Source organism: Schistocerca americana, chromosome X (genome assembly GCF_021461395.2).
Source record: "Schistocerca americana isolate TAMUIC-IGC-003095 chromosome X, iqSchAmer2.1, whole genome shotgun sequence".
In the NCBI taxonomy this organism is placed as follows: Eukaryota; Metazoa; Arthropoda; class Insecta; order Orthoptera; family Acrididae; genus Schistocerca; species Schistocerca americana.
The window spans coordinates 993,642,697-993,668,252 of NC_060130.1; the positions used below are offsets into that span (position 1 = coordinate 993,642,697).

General features: G+C 43.9%; 1 protein-coding gene across 1 annotated transcript in view; it reads right to left on the bottom strand.

Annotated features, from left to right (window-relative positions):
• Positions 1 to 3,469: 3,469 nt before the first annotated feature.
• The window catches only part of LOC124556434 (facilitated trehalose transporter Tret1-2 homolog), a 203,618-nt gene continuing 181,531 nt past the window's right edge, over positions 3,470 to 25,556 (bottom strand). The window contains exons 4-5 of the mRNA XM_047130389.1: positions 6,383 to 6,562; positions 3,470 to 6,352 (exon numbers count right to left, since the gene is read on the bottom strand). Coding sequence (XP_046986345.1) covers positions 5,468 to 6,352; positions 6,383 to 6,562 — 1,065 coding nt within the window. The 3' untranslated portion in view covers positions 3,470 to 5,467. The remainder of the gene's footprint in view (positions 6,353 to 6,382; positions 6,563 to 25,556) is intronic.

Genomic DNA, 25,556 nt, shown 5'->3' on the forward strand with positions numbered 1-25,556 from the left:
GTGGTTGGTTGGTTGGTTGGTTCATTTGGGGAAGGGAACCAAACAGCGAGGTCATTGGTCCAATTGGAGTAGAGAAGGAAAAGGAAGGAAGGCGGTCATGCCCTTTCAAAGGAACCATCCCGGCATTTGCCTGAAGCGATTTAGAGAAGTCACTGAAAACCTAAACCAGGATGGCCGGACGCAGGTTTGGCAGCAGCGAACAGTTCGGGCGCACGTTGAGCGCTCTGAAGGAAACCCGCTCCAACGCATGTAGTGTCAACCATCAAGCAATTTTAATGAGGCTATAGTGATTGCCAAATGAACTGAGTCACATTCCATTTCACTATGACAAACAGCCACAAATTTAAATCAATAGTTTCTATGCCAGGTATTACAGAACGATGGTCAAACACTTTGCAGCTACAAATTTGCTTAGGTTCTGTTCTCCATGGTGATCGCTAAAACAGGAAATGTGGTGTACCTTTGCAGGGAGACATTTGAAATATTCGTACAAACCGCCTGCTATCTCACAGCTTCCTCGTTTTCCCTCTACGTCGGACTGCATGAAACAATCTCCTTGTTTCGATTATTCGTCATACACTGTAAAGTTAAAAACTTTCAGTCGTTGCTGGAAAAAAAAATCTTTGGTGGGATAAGTTGGTGCCAATGAAACTTGTAGATCGAAGATGCGAACTACAAAAATCTCGCCCGAGTTTTGTGTTTGTTCCTTTTCTTTCTTGTTTCTTTTCCTCTCGAGTCTTACCTTTTGCCAAAAGGTGAGCATTATAATTACGTCTAACGTCGCCTTTCTTGACTGCGGCATCACTGTAGGCCATGCATAGACGTCTCTGGTTTCTTCTGGGACGATTAAAATCGAGACTGTATTCCTCTGAGAATATCTTCCAGTAAATATGGGCTTTAGCTGCTTCAAGACTGTTTGACGTGGCGGGAAACAGAGTAAAACTAGGAAACTGTGAAATAGGAAACCGTTTGTACGAACAGTTCAAATCTCTTCCTGCAATGTAAACCATATTTCTTATTTTATCGATCGCTGCGGAAGACAGAATCCGAACAAATTTATTGCTGCAGTGTACTTGATTGCTGATCAGGAAACACCTAACCGACAAATCATTGATTTATAATTTATGATCGTTGGTTATAGTGACGTGGAATGCAACTTAATGCTCGGCAGTCACTACTGAACACAAAAGAGTCGGAAAAGTGAACTGGCCTGCTTCTTAGAAGATTGTTGCCAGAAGTGCAAGAAGAGAGAGTTACAAGCCTTAAATTGTTCACGAAATGAGAAGATTATCGACTGGAAGTACCATCTGAATTGCCACATGGGTTTTGGGAAAGAAGATGTGAATGGGAACCCAGTCGGATGGCAGAGGATGTGCTGGCTAAATAGCACAAAACATCTGTCTGTTATAGGATTTAAAGAAAGACTTCGACAAGGAGTTCAGAGTTCTGGACTGTAACTCGAAAACAAGGAAAGTCAAGAAGCTCTTATTGTCAGACCCATCTCTTGGTACATGTCTGTCCTGTCAGTAACAAAGGAAAAGTACAATGATTTGATGTCCTTGTTCAAGTCGGTGCCTCCTGCAATGGGATAGGAATATCGGCCATTTTAGGAAAACCTTCCATATCAAGGAGATCCAGAAGAATGTGAATCATTATCTGGAGATGCAATAAATGACTTCTGACAATGACAGTTGTTTTTGAAATTTTGTGGTATGCTTGAAGATGAAAAAGTGAATGAATAACAATGTATTCCACAAGATTTGACAAAACAGTGTATGATTAAAACAGTTTCTACATATTTCAATATTACCATGTATTTCTTTGCATACAAATATGATTATGATAGTTAACATTTGGCTAATTTTGGAAATCACTAATAGCTAAGTCACCATCTGGACCAGTGCAACAAATAGATATCTTCCATTTTAATAAAAAATCAGAACAAAAGTAAAAGTACTGACATTTTCAAACTATATAACCACCCACATCAGACTAATTTCAAACACTTTGAGCACTGCCAAACTTTAAAATTACGAGAAATTTCAAACGCGTTTCTTTCAGTAACAACTATTTTTAGTTATTTTGTTGTTGTACTAAGGTGATGAATGTTTTAAGATTTTGCAATAAATAGATGTCAATGATATTGGAAGGTAGTCTTGTGGATCACTTCTGCTGCCCTTCTTGTAAGCGAAAGTGATCTCTGCTTTCTTTTGAACTACCCGGAATCGCTTTTTTGTTCGAAGTATCTAGGGTAGATTATAGTTAAAAGAAAGGTTAACTCAGCCGAAAATTCAGCTTCGCACAGTTTTAATCATTTCTGCTGTTTTTGCACAGCTATAGCATCTGTCTATATAGCTCATCTTTGCAGTGGTGCGATAATTAAGTTGGGACAATCCCTGCTGGATTTTCATTTGTAAAGGAATGCAAGTGAGATGCCACAAACCCAAGAATGCATCATAAAAGTCTAAAAAAGTGGTTGTATGTTGGAGCGGTTCTGCTCTCATCAATGCGCGCCTAATATCTCTACTCGCTGGCAGCCACGAAGTTCGTCTTCTCGAAAATCTGCTTTCGCAGTCAAAACCGAACATTTTCTTGACTATTCTCATGGACTTGCCGTCAACTGGCTTTTGACTTCCCGAAGGAATCGTCATGTGGACATCGCTTCGTTTACACAGAGATATGTGAGGTTTATCTTCTCTAACTTCGGAAACGACAGCTCGCCGAAAGTCTCTGCACTGCAATATTTGGAAAGTCCGTAGCTCACCGAAGGCACCGTGGACGTTCCTGAGCATACGCTACAGTAAAGATGTCTAAAAATGCGTCATTTTAGTACAGTTTGTTGTGATCTTATCTTGAAATTAAGTTTTGGTATTATTTAGTAGCTGATTATCAAAAGACATGCAGAGTGTAAACTTTTTAGAGAGACCTAGCACCATAGTTACAAGCGATAAATGTCGCAGCCTTCCCTAGTGTAGAAGCCACGATCTGCGAATGGTTTATCCATTTCATTGGTGCTTGATACTCTCTAGCTTTATGATGGTCAGCGATAGATCAGAACCAAAAATTATACGTCAGCACTAGTGAAGTAATTTTACACACTGGTTTTATAAGATTGAAAACGATTTTGACGGTTGTGAAAACAAAATAATAATTCAGTCTTTACTCGATTATTCTTTACGGTAACACTTTGATCTGCGTGAGAACTCCAACATCTGCAGGAGATTTTATGCACTGAAATGTATTATATATATTGAGATCAGAATTATTTGAAAGAAAATGCATCAGTTACTCATGGAAAATAATGCGCACTTACTGTCAATGAGATCGTGGGACATAAGGATGTGGAATATGTACATTATACATAAATATCTGTTTATATATAGGGTGCTAACTCATACAGTGTTTAAAGTGCTTTGCTCCTCAAAACAATTATGTAGTGATACTGCAGCATACGATTAACAATTACGACTTGAAATAAGAAAAATACGTACTTTATTTCATAATTACATTTCTAGAGGTTTACAACTTTTGAACAATTTAACTTTAACAACTTTTCTTCATTGAGTACTTCTTGTAAATTTTAGAGGATGCATGAATGCTACTGTTAGTGTCATTTACATTTTTCTCACCTTTATAAATATTTCGGAGTTGTGTTCACAGACTGACATGAAGAGCATCTTGGCTGCTTTAAAAAGTAGGATTCCAGTGACTGAGACACTGAATGCTAAACAACTTCTTGTGTAGATAAGATTTTTGCTACCGAAACCATTTCGAGAATAATTTAAAGCATCTTATCGTCAAAATGGTGAGCTTTGTGGCAATTATATTTTTATAATAGGTATATATTTTAGCTCCCGTTAAAATTAAAAGGTCTTAAAAGTAGCAATTCATTTTTTTAATTAAGAATGCAGATACATGTAGTTTTTAATACCATTTCATTGTTTAACACTGGGATAGTCGTGCTTCGGAAAAACGTTTCAACACAGTTAAGTAACTCGTCGAAACTCACAAGTCTTACGCCATTGTGAATACTATTAAATTTGCGTGGGAAAAACAAGAAGTTAGTGAGGGCGATGCTGTTTTTGTATCCTAGTAGGAAAGAGAGTGTTTTAACAGAAATACTTCGACGAGCTGACCTGGTGTTTAAAGGAATAACTAGCGACACACACGTCATTTGTATAACGCAAGGAGATACGCGCGCGTTGGAGTAACGCGCATACTGAACAGGAAGGTTCATAATAACAGCCGGCGCAGGTAGTACGTTCCAACATGGATACTATTGATATAATAGAGACAGTAACTTGACAACAGTTAATTTTTTCTTCGGCCTGTGTACTCGTTTCACGACTGCTACGTGCTGAAGATCATTATCTGCCGCTTTTAAACGTTTAGAATGGGTAATGATCTAATTACACACGGATTTTCGTAAATTATACCGCATGCAAGAAATCTGAGGTTGGAACTACGCAGTGCAGTAATTTCGGGACCACTAAAAGTCTCTTCTTGAATTCAACAATCGGTCACGGAAGAAGAAATAACAACGCATGTTTCAAATGATGATGAGGTATAGAAAACTGCCTACGTGCAACTATTTGGGAAAAAAAGGTTCCATGCAGAATATTCTCCTAATCTAACCAATGTAAAGGCGTAGTTGGAAAAGTTGACCACAGAAACCACGACGTTTTAAAGGAATTGTTGGAAACGCAATATTACAAGAGAGGACCACAATGTACGCGATCGCATAGTATCTCACAGCTGGTGTAGTTGAACCACGAACGACTAGGAGAACGATGATTTCCCACGTTTTCAGTATTTGTTTTTCCCTTCTATTCACATCTCTCACATGTTACTCGTTCCTCTCCGTGCAAACTGAATACAGCTGAAGGCTGCCGCACTGTTTTGACTGACGGTGAGTGTGTGCTTCTTGTGCAAGATATTTTTACCACGGTTTTATTGAAAGCTGAACACGAATAACGAGTATCTTACAGCATCAGTTATAAGATATCTTTAACAGCTCTATTAAACGAACTCTGTGCTGGGACTTCTCATAAGCCACATTATAAGCCACATTACTTGAAATTTTTCTTCCTACAGGTAGTTCTTTCAGAGTAATAGACACAAAAATAAAAATAAAAACATTCATAAATAAGCCTCTTTCAAGAAATATTCACAAAACAGTCTTCTTATTTAATATCATTATGTACGAAATTGATGGACGTGAACGAAATCAGTGTTATGTATCTCATCAACACTAATGATATAGTCTGGCTATCTTCTCTCTCTCTCTCTCTAGTGTCAGAAGAGAGCTCGATATGTGACAGAACTGTACTAGTTCATAAGTGAAACGAGAAAGTCTCTGCTCAGTGTTACTGGAGCAAAGGAACATAGTGATGTCAATCAGTCTTTTCTGCACGACGTTTTCCGTACATTTTCTTCTTTCACTTTCACACAGCATTATCAGAAGGGACTAGGACACTTCATAAGAAGGCTTCTGAACTGCTCCATTCTGCGGTTGCGTTAGGTGGTCACTTTCTGTAAAAGTGTCATCCTCCTGTTCTCTTTTCTGGGTAGCAATGTCGGTTTTTTTGGGCTTCGTGAAATACTCTTCTATTTCGGCCAGGGTTTTATTTTTTGTCTCCGGAAGGAACAAAATTACGTAAATAGTTCCTAAGAGAGAAACGGCGCCGTAAAAGAAAAAGACACCTTGTTTCGTGAACGCACGCAGCATATCTGGGTAGATCTTTAACGCGACGAAGCTGAAGACGTAAGCAATACACGTCGTGAGTCCACTCGCCAGGCCCCTGACGTCGGCGGGGAAAAGCTCCCCTATCATCGCCCAAGGGAGAGTTAAAAACCCGATAGTACTCGCGAGGATGTACAGCAGTAAAGATACGATCGGTATCCAGCGAAAATTCTCAGCTACGTGCGCTCCGAAGTTTTCACTAGTGGTAAGAGTTAAGTACGTCGCTAAAATACCCATGCACAACGTCATGCCGGCGCCAGAAACGATAGCCGGAGGTCGCCGCCCGAATTTCTTCGACACGTAGGACATGGAAAGGGTCGCCACTAATCTCGTAACGCCTATTAGCACCGCAGCTAAGTAGTCGTCGATGGTGACGTTCGCTTCCCGAACCACGTCGACCGCGTAGAATATGACGACGAATATGCCCGAGAACTGCTGGAAGAAGAAGAAGGCGTTCATGATGAGCAGGGGGCGCAGCGTGCGGCGCTGCAGGAAGGCGGCCCTGATGCGGCGCAGCCAGTTGGCGTCCGCCTGGCGCGCGCGGCTCTGGCTGCCGGCCGACACGAAGTCGTCGAGCTGCTCCTGCACGCGGCCGGGCAGCGGCGCGTCGCGCGGCAGCCAGCGCAGCCGGCGCAGCGCCGCCTCGGCGTCGTCGTAGCGGCCGCGCGACGCCAGCCACGACGGGCTCTCGGGCAGCGGCGCCGCCAGCACCGCCGCCAGCACCGGGAACAGCGCGCAGATCGCCGCCGTCACGCGCCACTTCTCTTGCAGGAAGTACCCCAGCACGTACACGATCAGCACGCCCGTAGCGATCGCCGCCTGCAAACAACCGGGCAATTATGCTCTTTTCTTATACTTATTAACTTCTTTTGCAGAAACACGCAGCTGCTGGTAAATCTTCCGGATTGTGTGGTCACGGTCCACGAAACTTTACCGTACCTAATGTTTCGTACAATGATTGATTGATTGATTGATTTTTATTGTTGTAGAGACCTCAGAGATCACCTGAGGTACAGAAGTCAATATTACACAGTATAAATGTTACACAAATAATTACAAAAACAAGAAAAATATTACACAATATAAATATTACACAAATAATTATGGTACCTTCACACAAATACAAAACAGAGAAATTTTTGGTACAAATTGATATTGCATAGTAAATTTAGCCAATTACAGACTTACTCATATATAGAAGCATATAAAAACTGATCACAAAGTGTAGTCATACCATATTCTTTGCCTCCCTTAAAAATTCATCAGTTTCATAAATGCTGAGCTCAAGAAGAAATTCTTTTACTTTTTTTTTTTTAATTGTTGAATTGGAAGATGCCTGATATGTTGGGGTATGGCATTAAAAATTTTATGGACTTGTATAAGAAGCACTTTCGTGTTTTTTTATAGTTACATCAGAAAGAAACTAGGTCCTGCTTGTTTCTTGTGTTATAATTATGTCGCATGTCATACTGTTGATAACTCGGATATTACACACTGCAGTATAAATATTGACGGCAGGGTCATAATCTGTAATTTTTTAAAGCTTGGCCTACAGTGAGCTCTGGGTGCCAAGCTACATATCAGTCTTTTGTAGTTTGAAGACATTAGCTGCCTTGCTTTGATGTCCCCACAGTATTGTACCATAGGAAATGTGACTATGTATTAAAGCAAAATAAATCACTTTAAGTACTGGCACGTTTAGACAAAGACGCAGCTTCCTTAGAGCAAATATTCCTTTGCTAATGCTGCTTCCCACTTTTTCTATATGGCTACCCCAGGATAATTTTGAATCAGTCGAGATTCCAAGGAAATTAACAGCATTTGAGCTCTGCTCAAGTTCAGTGTTATTATTCCACGATACATACAGGTCTTGTATTTTTTTTTCGGTTGACACAAAGGGAATTAGCTTTACACCAATTTTCAACTTTGACAGTGCACTGGTCTGCTTCATATTTCACCTTCTGTGAAGGTGAATTACACAGAATTATACAGACTGCAAGACCATCTGCAAATAAGTGAGTCCTTGTTGACGGCCCAGCTATGTTACATGGTAAGTCATTTATATAAATAATAAATAGAATTGGGCCAAGTATGGAACCTTGTGGGACACCCATGCCCACAGGTAAGTAATCTGATTCTGCACCATGCTGTGCTGGACATCCTCAGGTGCTCGTGGTTCCGCTCAGTCTTGCCGACTGACGGTTCGGAAGTCGGGGAGCGATACAGATGCTGTGAAACCGGGGTGTGCTAGATGTTTACACGTGATTGCCAGCGACAGTCGTTGTCAGAGTTAAAACTTACCTACCAAACTGTCTTTTTCAAAGATAAAACTTATCTTTCAATCCTGCAGATCTACTGTCCACGTATCACTAAGTTTCGTGGCTTCTAATTTTCTGTTAAAATTGTCCTCGTGTTTATACACTGACGGAAAAACACCGCATCGAAAAATAATTAATCTAGAGCAATGAAATTTCGAGAATAGATATGCCTAGGTAACATATGTAAGTGAGTAACATTACAAGACCACAAGTTAATGTAAGTGTGATACAGGGCATTGCAAATGTGAAATGTCGGAGTAATGGAGCAACAGCAGTATCGGCGCATTTTGTTATGGCGAGGTGCGTACGTTAGGGGGCAAACTTGATCGATTAGTGACTCCCTCCACCTCCCCTTAACCTGTTATTCTGTTAATTGATTTATGACCCCCTGGTGGTTGATTAATGGCCGTCTGGGGATAATCTGTCCTTCTGAGAAACCCCACTAAATCCCTCCCTCCCCCATTCCTCCTCTCTCACCCCTCTGGGAAATCCCCTCTCCAATACAAGCACACATTTGATATCAAAATAATTAAACTAATTAATTAAACCAATAAATTAACTAACCTTTCCCTCCCAGTAAACACCCCAATCCCCCCCCCCCCCCCCCCCCCCCAATCTGCTTCCCCACATGGAAACTGGTGGGGAAAGGATTCAGTCTGTGTTGGAGAGGAAGGACCTCATGACAGGAAATTCAAATCAATGTCAATTACAAAGCAAAGGATATACTGTTTATTTATAAATTCACAGGGTTTGGACATCTGTTTTGTTTGATAGGAAAAAACATAATTCTCTGCTGTTTTCTAAGATGTAGGTCTTGTAAAATACACGAGGAGAAGTAATTAAATAGACCACTTTTTTTCTGATCACACAAGGAAATCGATGTCAACATAACACACCACATATAATGACACTATTAAAATCTTTCAATCGCAACTTCACACTGACCGCAGGTCAGATGGGCCGGTTGGGAATTGTGCACCCGTGTACTGAATGCTTTGCCAGATTGCACCAGACGCCAGTGTCTGAGAGGTCACACTGTGCCTGCTCGGGCACCTCTAACTGCACAGCTGATGTGCCACACTAACCACTCATTTGTCCTGAACAGAGTAATGGATACCTGGTAAATCCCAAACTGTGTATGTCTTGGAAGTATTCCTTCACTTGATCAGAGTGATCCACTAATTAGTTAATTAAATCGATCCCCTTTGTGTTCAGGCAGTTTGTCCTTGCATCCTATTGGAGGATGCTAGGAGTGATATATATGTGGCAGGACTCAGTCCCACAACTGGACAGTTTCCAAATCCCTCTGGTCATTCCTTCCCCCACGCCCTTGCCTCCTGCTGGCGGATAATGGCACAGTTAAGTCGTTTGACAGGAGGTCCATTACATTGGTGATAGCTGAGAATTTCAAATTTCAGCCAATTCATGTTATGTCCTTAAACAATCTGCGGAGGGGTTGGATTGATGTGTGTTCTCTCAGTACCACTATTGGAAACAATAAATTGACCAATCGGGGATTTGACATCTCGATTGGAAGTGGTGCTGTATAAAAGGTAGCTGGAATTTCAAATTTCGGCGTGAGCTTATAACGTCACGGTTGTCGAATTCCAGACCTCTACAGGTCTGTTAAGTGTATTTTATAAAGCACTATAGAATTCCTAAGTTTGTTCTCTCAGCTGCACCAGGACGAAGAAGGAGAAGGAAATGGCCTACCGCATGATAGAATAGTAACAACAACAAGTACCACTACAAGACAGAGGGCACTGCAATGTATTGAGAAGCGCCGGCCGAAGTGGCCGTGCGGTTAAAGGCGCTGCAGTCTGGAACCGCAAGACCGCTACGGTCGCAGGTTCGAATCCTGCCTCGGGCATGGATGTTTGTGATGTCCTTAGGTTAGTTAGGTTTAACTAGTTCTAAGTTCTAGGGGACTAATGACCTCAGCAGTTGAGTCCCATAGTGCTCAGAGCCATTTGAACCATTTTTTTGTATTGAGAAGCACTAAACCATAATCCTAGTAGTTGTCGTGACAAGATGCCTGAGATTACTGAAAACACTCATACATATGGCCCACTCACTCCCTAAATGTTCACACGCAGCAGCCTGTCCCCTCATTCACTGCCAGGTCAGAGAAAACCGTTACTGCGACTGCAGCCTCAGTCACGTGTGCCTGTCATGGGAAGCACCCAGGGATGGTTAGAGTGGTAGGACAGCCACAACAATTGGCAGTGATCGATACTGAATCGCTCAATTTTTACATGGAGACCACATGCAACACACGCAATCACAGAGATAGCCCAGTGTAGCCTGGGTATTAGCTCACTATTCAGCTATCCAGAGAGCACTTCGAGGGCTGCCACTGGGACTTGACCCCACAGCTGAAGCAAGGATCGACTATCCTGCAGGCAGGAACTTTTCTTTGTACCTACCGCTCGCGACAGCCTGAATCTGGAAATCTCAATTCGTTCCGGTCACCAGCTATCTCCGTCAAGCATCTGAACAGCCAGTAGGGTCGTCCTAAGAAACCAGCCACATATTTATCGCTGTAATTAAAATTAAATATTACGATTCAGCCCCACTCTGGTGAAATTCGACAACGAGTGAAGTATCGGAAATACCTCTTCCTGACAGCTGTGTTTCTCGGACGAATGTCATGTTAAAATACCAATATCTATATCCTCCTTATGACTGGACATAATTTTCCACGTAAAAATTTCATCCCCATTATGGCCGCCCGATGCACTGAAATCGCATTATTCTACACCAGATCCATACCTCCCTTATGACATAATTATTTTCTTTGCACATGTCGGAACGCTGACCCCAGTAACTTTATGCCTCAACACATACTTTATAAGCCTGCCGATCACAGTGAATCTATCACACATCTCCTACTAAGTATAATACTTTGCAAATAACTGAATGCAGATGGCACCAAACAAAACTGAGCGTAAATCCGCGATGGATGGACATCCCTCATTTGTTTTTCTTGCAAGTGGTACCTGTGGTGTCACCGCCAGACACCACACTTGCTAGGTGGTAGCCTTTAAATCGGCCGCGGTCCGTTAGTATACGTCGGACCCGCGTGTCGCCACTGTCAGTGATTGCAGACCGAGCGCCGCCACACGGCAGGTCTAGTCTAGAGAGACTCCCTAGCACTCGCCCCAGTTGTACAGGCGACTTTGCTAGCGGTGGTTCACTGTCTACATACTCTCTCATTTGCAGAGACGACAGTTTAGCGTAGCCTTCAGCTGCGTCATTTGCTACGACCTAGCAAGGCGCCATATTCAGTTACTATGAATGTATTCTGAACAGATAATATTGTGAATCATGTGCCGTCAAGAGCGACGTTCATCATTAATGGATTAAAGTTAAGTCTCAAACTAATTACGTCCACTTTCTGAATTCTAATTCCTTGTCATGTTCCAGACCTCACGTCAGTATAGTTCTTCCCTTCTCACGCCAGCCTGCGTGAGCTAAAACGCGTGCATTTCGGCCTCCATTCGTAACACGGTGTTGGCTCTTCTGCCAACACAACAGTACCAATGTGTCTTAGGAAGATAGACGTAACTGAATATAGACAGTGGTCGCTGGGGTGTGTATTAACAACCGAAAGGGCGGGTGCGCGTCACCAGAGGTTAGGTTAGTGTTTCTTTTTTTTTTTTTTTTTAACGTCCCGTCGACAACGAGGTCATTAGAGACGACGCGCAAGCTCGGGTTAGGGAAGGATGGGGAAGGAAATCGGCCGTGCCCTCTCAAAGGAACCATCCCGGCATTTGCCTGAAGCGATTTAGGGAAATCACGGAAAATCTAAATCAGGATGGCCGGAGACGGGATTGAACCGTCGTCCTCCCGAAGTCACCAGAGGTGTAAGCTCGTAATAAAATCACCCTTCTCACCGAATTTAGAATGTGATTTGTCTATGGAATATGGTATTAATCCGATATCTGCAACTGCCTCATGCCACTGCTAGACATTTCCCACGCTAACAGATAGTATTTGTAACATTCTATCTCGATACCATGTAGACAGTGTAACAGAGGTTCTGCCAAATATCCACGGGGTCACAGGCGAGGGATGATGATGGTTGTCTGAGAATGTTCACATTCAGTAGATCGTGTGCTGTGTGGGGAATCATATAAAAATGCATTGCTAGATTCAAGTCGTAAGAATGGTACAAAATCATATGACCAATACACCGGCTTTTCTGATTCATAGTGTGACGCTTTCTGGTAGAAATTATGTCTGCAAATTGGAATCAAGTCTCCTCATTTAACCACACACTTGCGTTGGATCCTATGGTGATGTATTTTAATGATTACAGCCACTGCTGAACCATATACGTGGCACTCTCATATCCCGAAACAACTCACCTTTTTCGAACCTATCTACTAAGGACCTCATACAACAAAACTCCAGCGCGGTTTTAGACAGTCTCTCGGTATCTTGTAACTGTTCCTCAGTCTCGGACCTGCCTTCCCTGCAGTTTTGTCCATGCGATCGTTGCAATTTAAGTAGGAACTGAGCCGAAGTCGGAGAACACTATATGTACCAACTTGTGCATCCCGTGGAGAAACAGGGTGAGCTGTGTTGATGTGACAGGACTGTGTTTTGACCACTCAGTGGAAATGGGAACATATACAGAAAAATAATTCATTTGTGCTAGGTGTTGACAACTGTACTACATTTACAAGCAATTTTAGAATACGTGGTGAGAAGTGATGTCATAATCACATGGACAGAAGTGACATAAAATCGATAAAATTACGAAAATTGACAGAAAATATGTATAAATTGAGGGAAATCCGCCAAAATGCTGGGAAACTGAGGGCGAATGGGGGAGTGCTTGCCTGTGTTCTGCTTGGTGCAGGAAAATTCTTGTACATGGAACGAGTATGTGACAGCAGAAGGAATACGAGAAAAAGTTGACATGGAAACACTGGGAACCAATGAAACAGTCATTTTTCGTCGATAGCGATAAGACGGCGAGAATAGAATGTTTAACGCAGATGACCACCAACTGTAGAGTAATAAATTTATATATGTGGGATCACAAGCCCTGGTATGACTCCAAAGTTATTGGAAACCACCTTATAGATTTGTATGAAGTGTCCTTACCTAAGGAGCGTTGTATTATCAGCTGGGAAACTGTAATATACAACTCCAGAATGGATCATGTGTTTGGCTCTGCGCAAGACTGTTTAGTTGTTTTAAGCCTTAACAAACAGCATTTACAATTTGTTTCTCTGTATTCTCCACCAGTCACAACCATGCGCTGTCAGGTAACAAATACCCTACACAACAGTTTCTGCACTTTTCTTTAACAACATTCTGCTGTATGTCTATTGATGTAATAGTGATACAAGCAAGGTGACTGCTGTCTTTGGTGCTTTCCTGGAAAGGAGAACCACTTGCCTCTAAATTGACATGGATCTGTGTTAAAGGGCGATAGAAAGTAAATGAAGTGATCAGTTGAGAGAGGTTGTAACGAGGTATGATTTAATAGTAGACTGATGATGCATTCTAGACAGATGGAGATGACTAGTATACAATTGCGTGTTCTGTGAGTGACTTAGAGCGCTATCTACCTGCAATCGCTAACAGCAAACCTCTCCATACCGCAGTCAGGAGGGGACTTCCAGCGCATATATGGTGAATCATATCCAGCAATGGAAAACATATTTCAACACCCTGCTCTAGATGGAATAAGATGTGTGTGTAGTACTTCATTTCTCTGCCACATCTTGGACGTAAATCGAGTCTTCAATTTCATAACTGCAGTGAGTCTAAGTTAGTGACAGGGGTTTCTGAGCTACTGCAATCCTGTACATACATCTGCTTAAGAAATGTTGTTTGTGTATGCAAAAGTATGTGTTCTGTTCATGGACCTAGTGCAGCATCGCGTGTAATTTCACGTATCAAACACCGCTGCTGTGCTTTTGTGTTTATGTTCTACAAACATTTCTCTCTTCCCAGCACCTTCTTGGTATGGAACCAAGGTACTACAACAATTCTACAGAATTAATAGCACAAGTGATTTATGTAAAATGTTTCAAACTCCTTCCATCTCGATCTCCATCATGCATCACTCAAACATTTCTCCTACTTCTTCTTAATCGTCTGTTAAGTCACCACAGCTCTCTCAAATATATCAGGCTTGTGCCTATTATACACCAATAAGGAGTGCTAAACTTCTCAGCGTGCAAACATCTAGGGAGATCGTGTGCAATTGGGCAGGTGACATGTGTAAGATCGGTATGGAATAGTCTTCGCGGAATGGCAGTTGCCATAGTGGAATGAAAAAAATGGGTTTATATCACCAGCACTGGTCACTATAATTACTCTTTGCGAAAGCAAAATATCAAAGTATATTGACTACATGGAACTCAGGTTATTCTGATCCCTCACGAGACGTAAAACGTAGTGGGTATAGCACCTTCCTACTTCTGGTCAGTTTCAAATTAAATTGGAGACGGTGTTGCAGGGTGGGATGGGTAAAGACAGAGGAAGAGTTACGAGATGCACATTGAGACCATATAGGGTTTTGCTCGTGGTCCTTAGCATATAGGTTCAATGAACGGGTAGCTCATTTTGAAATAGAGGAATGAGTACTAGAGCTTTAAATCCCTGACTTTATCCCATGAATGCGAGTATACTTTGTGACTCCATCCACATAGGGGGGGAGGAATGGGGGGAGATGGAAAATCACAATAAAATCTTACGAATTTATAAAGTGTTTCGATTAAGGAATGTAGTTTTGCACCTCCTCTCTGGTTATGGCTATTTCCTACACTAAGAAACAGTATTTGTGTCAGTATTTGTGTCTGTAAAATATCTGGGAGTATGCGTACGGAACGATTTGAAGTGGAATGATCATATAAAACTAATTGTTGGTAAGGCGGGTACCAGGTTGAGATTCATTGGGAGAGTGCTTAGAAAATGTAGTCCATCAACAAAGGAGGTGGCTTACAAAACACTCGTTCGACCTATACTTGAGTATTGCTCGTCAGTGTGGGATCCGTACCAGGTCGGGTTAACGGAGGAGATAGAGAAGATCCAAAGAAGAGCGGCGCGTTTCGTCACTGGGTTATTTGGTAACCGTGATAGCGTTACGGAGATGTTTAATAAACTCAAGTGGCAGACTCTGCAAGAGAGGCGCTCTGCATCGCGGTGTAGCTTGCTCGCCAGGTTTCGAGAGGATGCGTTTCTGGATGAGGTATCGAATATATTGCTTCCCCCTACTTATACTTCCCGAGGAGATCACGAATGTAAAATTAGAGAGATTAGAGCGCGCACGGAGGCTTTCAGACAGTCGTTCTTCCCGCGAACCATACGCGACTGGAACAGGAAAGGGAGGTAATGACAGTGGCACGTAAGGTGCCCTCCGCCACACACCGTTGGGTGGCTTGCGGAGTATCAATGTAGATGTAGATGTAGATGTTGATGTAGGTTGTGTAACAGTGATTGTGATATGTCGACATATTTGCGCTCAATATTTTTTGGTTCCACAAGCATTCAGTTGTTTTCAAAGTGTTATACTTTGTAGGGGATGTGTGATAGATTCGCTGTAATTAGCAGGCTTATAAAGTATGTGTTGAGGTGTAAAGTTACTGTGGTCTGTCCTCCGACATGTTCAAAGAAAATGTCTATGTATGGTCGTAAGTGAGTTATGGATTGACGTTGAAAATTGCGATTTCAGTGCATTGGACAGCCATAATGGGGATGAAATATTTTACGTGGGAAATTATGTCCAGTCATAAGGACGATATTTCGACATGAGATTCGTCCCAGATCCACAGCCATCAGAAGAGGTATTTCCGATACTTCACTCATTGTCAAATATCTCCAGCGAGGGGCTGTAATCGCAATATTTAATTAAATTAACAATTCCAGCTTCAGGGTGTCTCGAGTGGCGGGTACAAAGAAAAGTTGCAGCCAGCCAGCTAGTCGGACAAGTCCCAGTGGCGGCTCTCGCGGCACTATCTGGGTAGCTCAATGGAGAACTACGTATTCTGCTGTCTGCAGAACTGCATATGTTGCATGTACTCTCCGTGAAAAATTGGGCGATTCAGTATTGATCACTGCCAATTGTTGGCGCTGGATGTATTGATAACATAGGAATTCCTACGATTCCAATCGTCACCGGATGCCCTCTGTGGCAGACGTGATTCACTCTAGCATACACGCGTGTCCACGACTGCAGCTGCAATCACGGCGGCAGTTTTCTCCAGTCTCTGAGCTTTGGAGCTGGCGGTGTACGAGAGTATGGCTGTGCTGCGTGGACATCTGGGGGTGAGTGGGGTGTATGTATGAGAGTTTTCAGCGATCTCAGGCATCTAGCCACGACAACTACTACGGTCGTGGTTTAGTGCTTCTCAACACATTGCAGTGCACTCTGTCCTGTAGTAGTATTTGTTGTTGTTGTTACTATTCTTTCATGCGGTAGACCATTTCCTCCTCCTTCTTCGTCCTGGTGCAGCTGAGAGAACAAACTTAGGAATTCTATAGTGCTTTATAAAATACACTTAGCAGACCTGTAGTGGTCAGGAATTCGACAACCGTGACGTTATAAACTCACGCCGAAATTTGAAATTCCAGCTATCCTTTTATACAGCACCACTGCCAATCGAGATGTCAAATCCCCAGTTGGTCAATTTATTGTTTCCAATAGTGGTACTGAGAGAACACACATCAATCCAACCCCTCCGCAGATTGTTTAAGGACATAACATGAATTGGCTGAAATTTGAAATTCTCAGCTATCACCAATGTAATGGACCTCCTGTCAAACGACTTAACTGTGCCATTATCCGCCAGCAGGAGGCAAGGGCGTGGGGGAGGGAATGTCTAGAGGGATTTGGAAACTGTCCAGTTGTGGGACTGAATCCTGCCACATATATATCACTCCTAGCATCCTCCAATAGGATGCAAGGACAAACTGCCTGAACACAAAGGGGATCGATTTAATTAACTAATTAGTGGATCACTCTGATCAAGTGAAGGAATACTTCCAAGACATACACAGCTTGGGATTTACCAGGTATCCACTACTCTGTTCAGGACAAATGAGTGGTTAGTGTGGCACATGAGCCGTGCAGTATGGCCGTGCGGTTAGAGGTGCCACGTCACGGCTTGCGCAGCCCCTCTCGCTGGAGGTTCGAGTCACCCCTCGGGCATGTGTGTGTGTGTTGCTCTTAGCAAAAGTTAGTTTAAGTAGTGTGTAAGTCTAGGCACCGATGACCTCAGCTGTTTAGTCCCTTAGAAATTCTCACACATTTGAACATTTGTGGCACGTGACAGACGCTCACTGGGCATTAAGCAGCCAGCTGAGATAGAAAGAGAGAGAGAGAGAGAGAGAGAGAGAGAGAGAGAGAGAGAGCATATGTATCGAGAGGAATTTCCCAGGTATCGAGATCAAGAGTTGCCGCCATCTGATGCCTTGTCCAACTGGTGGTGGGAGGGGGGAGGAGGGAATTGATGGGAGGAAGGGTAGTGGTGGTGGTGGTGGTGGTGGTGGTGGGGGGGTGCTTCTTCCAGTGTCGTCCGCCACTGGTATTGTGAAGTAACTCAGTTAATATCTGCACAGCAGGGCAAGCACGTAGAGCAGCTGCTTCCCGAGCAGGTAAAGTGTGGCCTCTCGGACAATGGCGCATGGTGCAGCCCAGTGGAGCAGTCACTGCATGTGCGTACTATGTCCTGGCCAGCATGTCGGCCCCATGGTCTGTGTGAAGACACGATCAAAAGATGTTTAACAGTGCAATTTTGTGCAATGTGTTTTGTTGACGTCGATTTCGTGATAGTATTCCTTGCGTGATCGGAAAAAGCTATTTATTTAATTACTTCTTTTTGCTGTATTTCACATGCATCTTCCAATACAGCAGAGAATGGTGATCTTTTTCTACTAAATAAAAGAAAGTACCAACCCCTGTGAACTGAATTTTATAAATAAACAGTATATTCTTTGATATATTGTTGACATTGATTTGAATTTTCTGTCATGAGATCCTTCCTCGCCCGCATAGACTGAGTTCTATTCCTGCCAGTGCCCAGGTGGTGGAGAGGATGGGGGTCTGGGGGTTTACCAGAGGGGAGGGGTTGATTAATTTATTAATTTAATTGCTTAGTCAATTTAATATCAAAGATGTGCTTGTATCAGCAAGGGGATTTCCCAGACGGGTGTGGGGGGGGGGGGTGGAGGAGGGGAAGGGTGAGAGGTTGGAGGGTTTCTCAGAAGGACAGATTATCCCCAGGGGGCCATAAATCAACTCACAGGAGGTCATATATCAATTGACAGCATGTCCACCCCCAGTAGCTGAGTGGTCAGCGCGACGAAATCTATACCTAACAGCCCGGGCTAGATTCCTGGCTGGGTCAGAGATTTTCTCTGCTCAGGTTCTGGGTGTTGTGTTGTCCTTATCATCACCTTTTCATCCTCATCGACACGCAAGTCGCCGAAGTGGCATCAACTCAAAAGACTTGCACCAAGCGAACTGTCTACCCGATGGGAGGCCCTAGCCACACGGCATTTCCATTTTCCAATTGAGAGCATAACAGGTTCAGGAGAATGATAGGGATCATAAATCAATCAAGTTTGCCCCTGTATGTAAGCAACCTGTTTTAACAAAATGCGCTGATACCACCATTGCTCCACAACTTGCTGGTACATTAATAACTAGTGTAACCACTAGAATGTTGAATGCAAGCATGCCAACTTGCATGACTTGTGTTATGCAGTTGCCATTGTTGGTTTGAGGGGTGGAGTTCCACACCTGTTGCACTTGGTTGGTCAATACAGAGATGGTTAATGCTGTTTGTGGATGATGCTGGAGTTGTCATCTGATGATATCTCAGATGTGTTCGACTGGAGTCAGATCTAGTGATTTAGCAGGCCAAGGCACCATGTTGACACTCTATAGCCTATGTTGCATTATAACAGCGGAATCCTGTTGGAAAGCACTCCCTAAAATGATTTCACGAATGGCAGCAGGACGATTCGAATCAGCAGACTGACATACAATTTGGCCATCACAAAGCGTCGGATAACTATGAGCGTACTCCTGCTGGCATACGATATTGCCGATACTGTACCCCAGACCATGACACCAGGTTTAGGCCCAGTGTGTCTAGCACGTAAACAGGCTGGGTACAGGTCCTCAAGTGACCTCCTCTTAACCATCTCTGGCACTGAGGCAGAACCAGCTGTCATCAGAGAACACAGCAGATCTCCACCCTGCCCTCCAATGAGCTCTCGCTTGACAACACTGAAGTCGCAAATGGTGGTGGAATGGAGTCAGTGTAACACACGCTACGGGGTGTCTGGCTCGGAGATGTCCTTGAAGTAACCAATTTGTTGTGTCACTGTGGTGCCAACTGCTACTCAAATTGCTGCTGCAGATGCAGTACATTGCGCCAAAGCCACATGCCGAACACGATGGTCCTCTCTCTCGGTATTGCCAAATGGTCATCTGGCGTCCATTCTTCTTGCGACCTTGCATTCTCGTTATCACCGCTGCCAGCAATCATGTAGAGTAGCTACACTTCTGCCAAGTCTTTCTGCAATATTGCAGAACGAACATCCAGCTTCTCGTAGCCCTATTACACGACTTCATTCAAAATTACAGAGGTGCTGATAATGACATCTTTATCTCCTTAAAGGCATTCTGACTAACATCAACTAACCGCGTCCAAACCACGTCCAATACCAACGGTTAATAACTCCACAACCAATACAGGGTGTATTTAAGACAAACTTGATTTGCAACCCTTTAGTGGCGCCACTAGCGCCGTTCTTGTGCGACTGGAGCGAAATTTGAATAGCCACCATCTTTAAGATGTAGAAACACGCCTACTAACTTTCATTTATGTCGCACAACTCCTTCGAGGTGTTGCGATTTTCTTCCATCAGCGCATATTACAATTGCTTCTCCATATACCTGTGGATACAAATTCGTCGAAGTATGTAAAATTTTTATTTCAAGGAACTTAACTTCAACATTTCGTGACTGAAGAGCATGCTGTGCTAGTTCATTTCTCTACTTTCTGTAGTTGGCAAAGACTCATGTTCATTCAGCCGTGTATTCACTATTGTCTTCCTAGCAACTATATAGACTTCTTCACACGTAAACAGAATTTTATATACCCCGCATGCCAACAGAAGAGGGTGTTTATCCTTTTCGGATCTAAGGACTTCATATATTTTCTTTGTTGGTATAAAAACCCGCGTGCCGTCACGTTTCTATAATATCTTCCCGATCTGATCAGTGCTTTTTTAATAAAAGGGAGAGAAACTGTGCTCTTCCTTTAGGATAATTTTAACCTAGAAGAAGAACCTGTGAAACTTACTGATATATGCACAGCAGCGCCTCAAAATCGATAGTTAGGTTTTATCTCTCACGAACGAAAGTTTTGTAGTTTTGTCTCTGACAAGGATCATCTCTGTGGCTTATGTGCAAACTTCTTCCACGCCCCTTTTTCGCAGTATTTATTTCGCTCTCCGACGTCCGACCTGTCAGTCTACAAGACTCGTGGAACCGCGAGCCCGTCTGAAGATATCTAGCGTAGCTCTGGGTGAAACGCTGGGAACTGAAAGATTTTATGGATCACGACCATTCAACCCGGAAGATTTACCAGGAGCTACGATGGCCGGGCGTGAAAACTTTCACTGTATGAACAGCCCATCTAGTTTGTATCCCCCGGCAAACCGAACTGAATACCTGGCCGGGGTGGCGGCACCGGAGAAAAGAGGAGGGGACGTAGTATAGTGTACACCCGCCGATCTGGGGGCGGCGGAAGGGTGTCACCAAAAACATAAAGAAACTTTTCTCATGGGAGCACGTTGTAGGTGTCACCACTGGCGCCAACCTTCTGTGAATGCTCTGAAAAGCTAATCATTTGCATATCACAGCATCTTCTTCCTGTCGGTTAAATTTCGCGTCTGTAGCACGTCATCTTCGTGGTGTAGGAATTTTAATGGCCAGTAGTGTATATCACGATTCGTAATTTAAGTGTGATAAACGTTATAGAAAAATTAGCAATAAAATCTGCTCTCGCATCATGAAAACTGTATGAAAAACATCTTTCCACAGGAAAATTCAGTTTTCAACAAATTTAAGGGTTAATTTACATCATTAACATGCTGCAATAACAGCATTTCATATATTAATTTTACAGCCATAAATCAGAGCCTCTCTTAAATTAAGCGGCCTTCCCCCTTTTTTCGGTCAAATACACCAACGCATTCTGACGACGTAAAAAATAAAAAATATCATTCGACCAGCACCCAACCGAAGACCAACAGCGTAGGGAAAGAAATCCTCTACTATACAACTACACTACTACACTACTGATGACAAATTGCTGGAAACAGTATCTACCGTATAATATTCGGGCGTAAATATCCAGAACGAGCTTAAATGTAATGACCACATTAAACAAACAGTAGGAAAAGCAGATGCCAGACTGAGATTCATAGGAAGAACTTAAGGAAATGTAGCTCCTCCACGAAGGAAATGGCTTACAGGGCGCTTGTTCGGCCGATTCTTGAGTACTGGTTTTCAGTCTGGGGCCTTTACAGGTAGGACTGCAATAAGAGATAGAGAAGATCTAAAGAAGAGCGACACGTTTCGTCACGGGTTTGTTTAGTTTGAGCGAGAACGTTACAGAGGTGCTCAACAAACTCCAGTGGCAGACGGTACAAGGGGGGCGTTATGCGCCACAGATATGTTTACTGCTGTGTCGGACAACATATCACTTCCTCCTATATACACTCCTGGAAATTGAAATAAGAACACCGTGAATTCATTGTCCCAGGAAGGGGAAACTTTATTGACACATTCCTGGGGTCAGATACATCACATGATCACACTGACAGAACCACAGGCACATAGACACAGGCAACAGAGCATGCACAATGTCGGCACTAGTACAGTGTATATCCACCTTTCGCAGCAAAGGAGGCTGCTATTCTCCCATGGAGACGATCGTAGAGATGCTGGATGTAGTCCTGTGGAACGGCTTGCCATGCCATTTCCACCTGGCGCCTCAGTTGGACCAGCGTTCGTGCTGGACGTGCAGACCGCGTGAGACGACACTTCATCCAGTCCCAAACATGCTCAATGGGGGACAGATCCGGAGATCTTGCTGGCCAGGGTAGTTGACTTACACCTTCTAGAGCACGTTGGGTGGCACGGGATACATGCGGACGTGCATTGTCCTGTTGGAACAGCAAGTTCCCTTGCCGGTCTAGGAATGGTAGAACGATGGGTTCGATGACGGTTTGGATGTACCGTGCACTATTCAGTGTCCCCTCGACGATCACCAGTGGTGTACGGCCAGTGTAGGAGATCGCTCCCCACACCATGATGCCGGGTGTTGGCCCTGTGTGCCTCGGTCGTATGCAGTCCTGATTGTGGCGCTCACCTGCACGGCGCCAAACACGCATACGACCATCATTGGCACCAAGGCAGAGGCGACTCTCATCGCTGAAGACGACACGTCTCCATTCGTCCCTCCATTCACGCCTGTCGCGACACCACTGGAGGCGGGCTGCACGATGTTGGGGCGTGGGCGGAAGACGGCCTAACGGTGTGCGGGACCGTAGCCCAGCTTCATGGAGACGGTTGCGAATGGTCCTCGCCGATACCCCAGGAGCAACAGTGTCCCTAATTTGCTGGGAAGTGGCGGTGCGGTCCCCTACGGCACTGCGTAGGATCCTACGGCCTTGGCGTGCATCCGTGCGTCGCTGCGGTCCGGTCCCAGGTCGACGGGCACGTGCACCTTCCGCCGACCGCTGGCGACAACATCGATGTACTGTGGAGACCTCACGCCCCACTTGTTGAGCAATTCGGCGGTACGTCCACCCGGCCTCCCACATGTCCAGTATACGCCCTCGCTCAAAGTCCGTCAACTGCACATACGGTTCACGTCCACGTTGTCGCGGCATGCTACCAGTGTTAAAGACTGCGATGGAGCTCCGTATGCCACGGCAAACTGGCTGACACTGACGGCGGCGGTGCACAAATGCTGCGCAGCTAGCGCCATTCGACGACCAACACCGCGGTTCCTGGTGTGTCCGCTGTGCCGTGCGTGTGATCATTGCTTGTACAGCCCTCTTGCAGTGTCCGGAGCAAGTATGGTGGGTCTGACACACCGGTGTCAATGTGTTTTTTTTTCCATTTCCAGGAGTGTACATCTCACGAAATGACCATGACGAGGAAATTCGAAAAATTAGAGGTAATACAGAGGATTACCGACAACCATTCTTCCCACGTGCAAAAGGAAGAGGGAATCAGTCAGTGGTACCAGAGGTAGCCTCCGCCACACACTTACGGAGTAAGAGGGAGATGTCGATCAGTTTGTCAGTTAAAACAACAGTTGACTTCGCCAGTGGCAGTCGAAAGTTTGTACTCAAAAGGAGGATGGAAAATATGTACTTTATTTCGTGGCGTCTACTTTCTTGCCGTGCGTCCATTCGCTGACGTTACTTCTGCTTCAGCGGAGGTTGGTCACGTGAATGATTCCGTACCATGTGAGGCCACATGGCACGGCTACCGTCGGCGTTAAACAATTAATAAATAAAGTCGTTAATAAACACGAAATTGTCAATAACAGAGGAGGAGGATATTAGTGTTTAACGTCCCGTCGACAACGAGGTGCCGGCCGCTGTGGTCGAGCGGTTCTAGGCACTTCAGTCCGGAACCACGCGGCTGCTACGGTCGCTGGTTCGAATCCTGCCTCGGGCATGGATGTGTGCGATGTCCTTAGGTTAGTTAGGTTTAAGTAGTTCTAAGTCTAGGGGACTGATGACCTCAGATGTTAAGTCCCATAGTGCTTCGAGCCATTTCAACCATTTTATTAGAGACGGAGCACGAGCTCGGATTGGCGAAGGATGGAGAAGGAAAGCAGCCGTGCCCTTTCGAAGGAACCAACCCAGCACTTGTCTTAATAGAGGCAATGGCACTAGATACCCGTGTGTAGAGTGCTTCAGACCCAACGTGTATATATATATATATATATATATATATATATATATATCCAGAAACGATACGTGTGACCTTCTCGGGACAAAATGCGTTTAAGACAAATCAATAAGGGAAAATAAAATGGTAAACCTTACATTGCCTGGAAATTGGAGGGGGGGGGGGGGAGAGAGAGAGAGAGAGAGAGAGAGAGAGAGAGAGAGAGAGAGAGAGAGAGAGAGAGAATGTCCTTGAGTGATTACAGCATTTGCGGTTGGGTTACTCTGATATGTTACTTACTCATTTAATTGTTGAAGTTATTATTTCTTCATCCATATTAACACATTTCCGTTGCGTTGTGAGTATATTGGTTCTTCAGCGTACCTGTTTAGCGTTCGTGACAGCGATTAGTGCATGTGTAACAGTGCTGTATTTGTGTTGTTATGGATGACGACGTTTATGACAGGGAGGAGAAGAATGAAACCCTGCACCGGTACATAGCCTACTCCTCTCAAATGACATCAAATTTGCTACCAAAATGAACGTCCCCGTTCGACGTAAAACTCACGATCAGCAGTGTTAAGTACCCTCACTCCGTAAGGCACGACGGTGACTCAGGACATTGGTGCATGCCACCACCCTTCCTTCCCTCATCGGTCAAAAAAGAAAAATATCGAGCGCCATCACACTACCTTGCACTATCGATTGATGATACAGTGATAATAATAAATCAGTAAAAATACATCCGTGATACTTAAACTGAACACCACTCATCTTTTATTGCTACGCCATCTCACTTGATAGGCAGCGGATGGGCGTCACTGTTGGCACTCCGCGCCATTCTACTCCTGTTCATCACTGGATCATATTCGACCTTTTCTTCTCTCTTGAATTTCTGTTTCTGTATTGTTGCATGGGGGATCTGCTTCCCAGTAAAACCTGTCAATGATAAGATTTTATTTGAAACCGACCTGCTCTTCGGAAGAGACGGATGGTAGTATCTCTTGCTTTTTGTTATTTTGGCGAGAGGTGAAAAATAGATCCCAGAAAATATGAATCCGTCCTGAGGGCGAGAACTCATGTTCACTTTGCTCGCTCGGGTATTTACGTCTTTGGAGAGTATTTCATTGAATCCGCTGCTTACGAAAGTTGTACCGACTTAATTGTTTATGGGAATAGACTTTTGGATTCGATCTTAACTGTAACTTCGGCCTTTGATTTGACAGCGCTGATGACATTTGTGCACGTAACGATCAAAACGTTTGTTTAGATTTGTAATTTTTGTATTTTAAGAGCATTTACTGTCATCTCGTTGTCCCTCTCAAGAACAAATTTACCTTGGTTTCACTTTACGAGCGATCGATTAATACAGACAAGGAGTGGTCGAATATTTCAAATAAATGTAGTTAAGCTACAGACAGCGTGGTGTGCTAGCACCAGCTCACCTCGAAATACCAAGGATGGGAATCCAGTTCCTTGCGGTCGATGTCATTGATGTCAGAAGAATTTGCAAAACACAGATTGGAAAGATACCCAAAACACC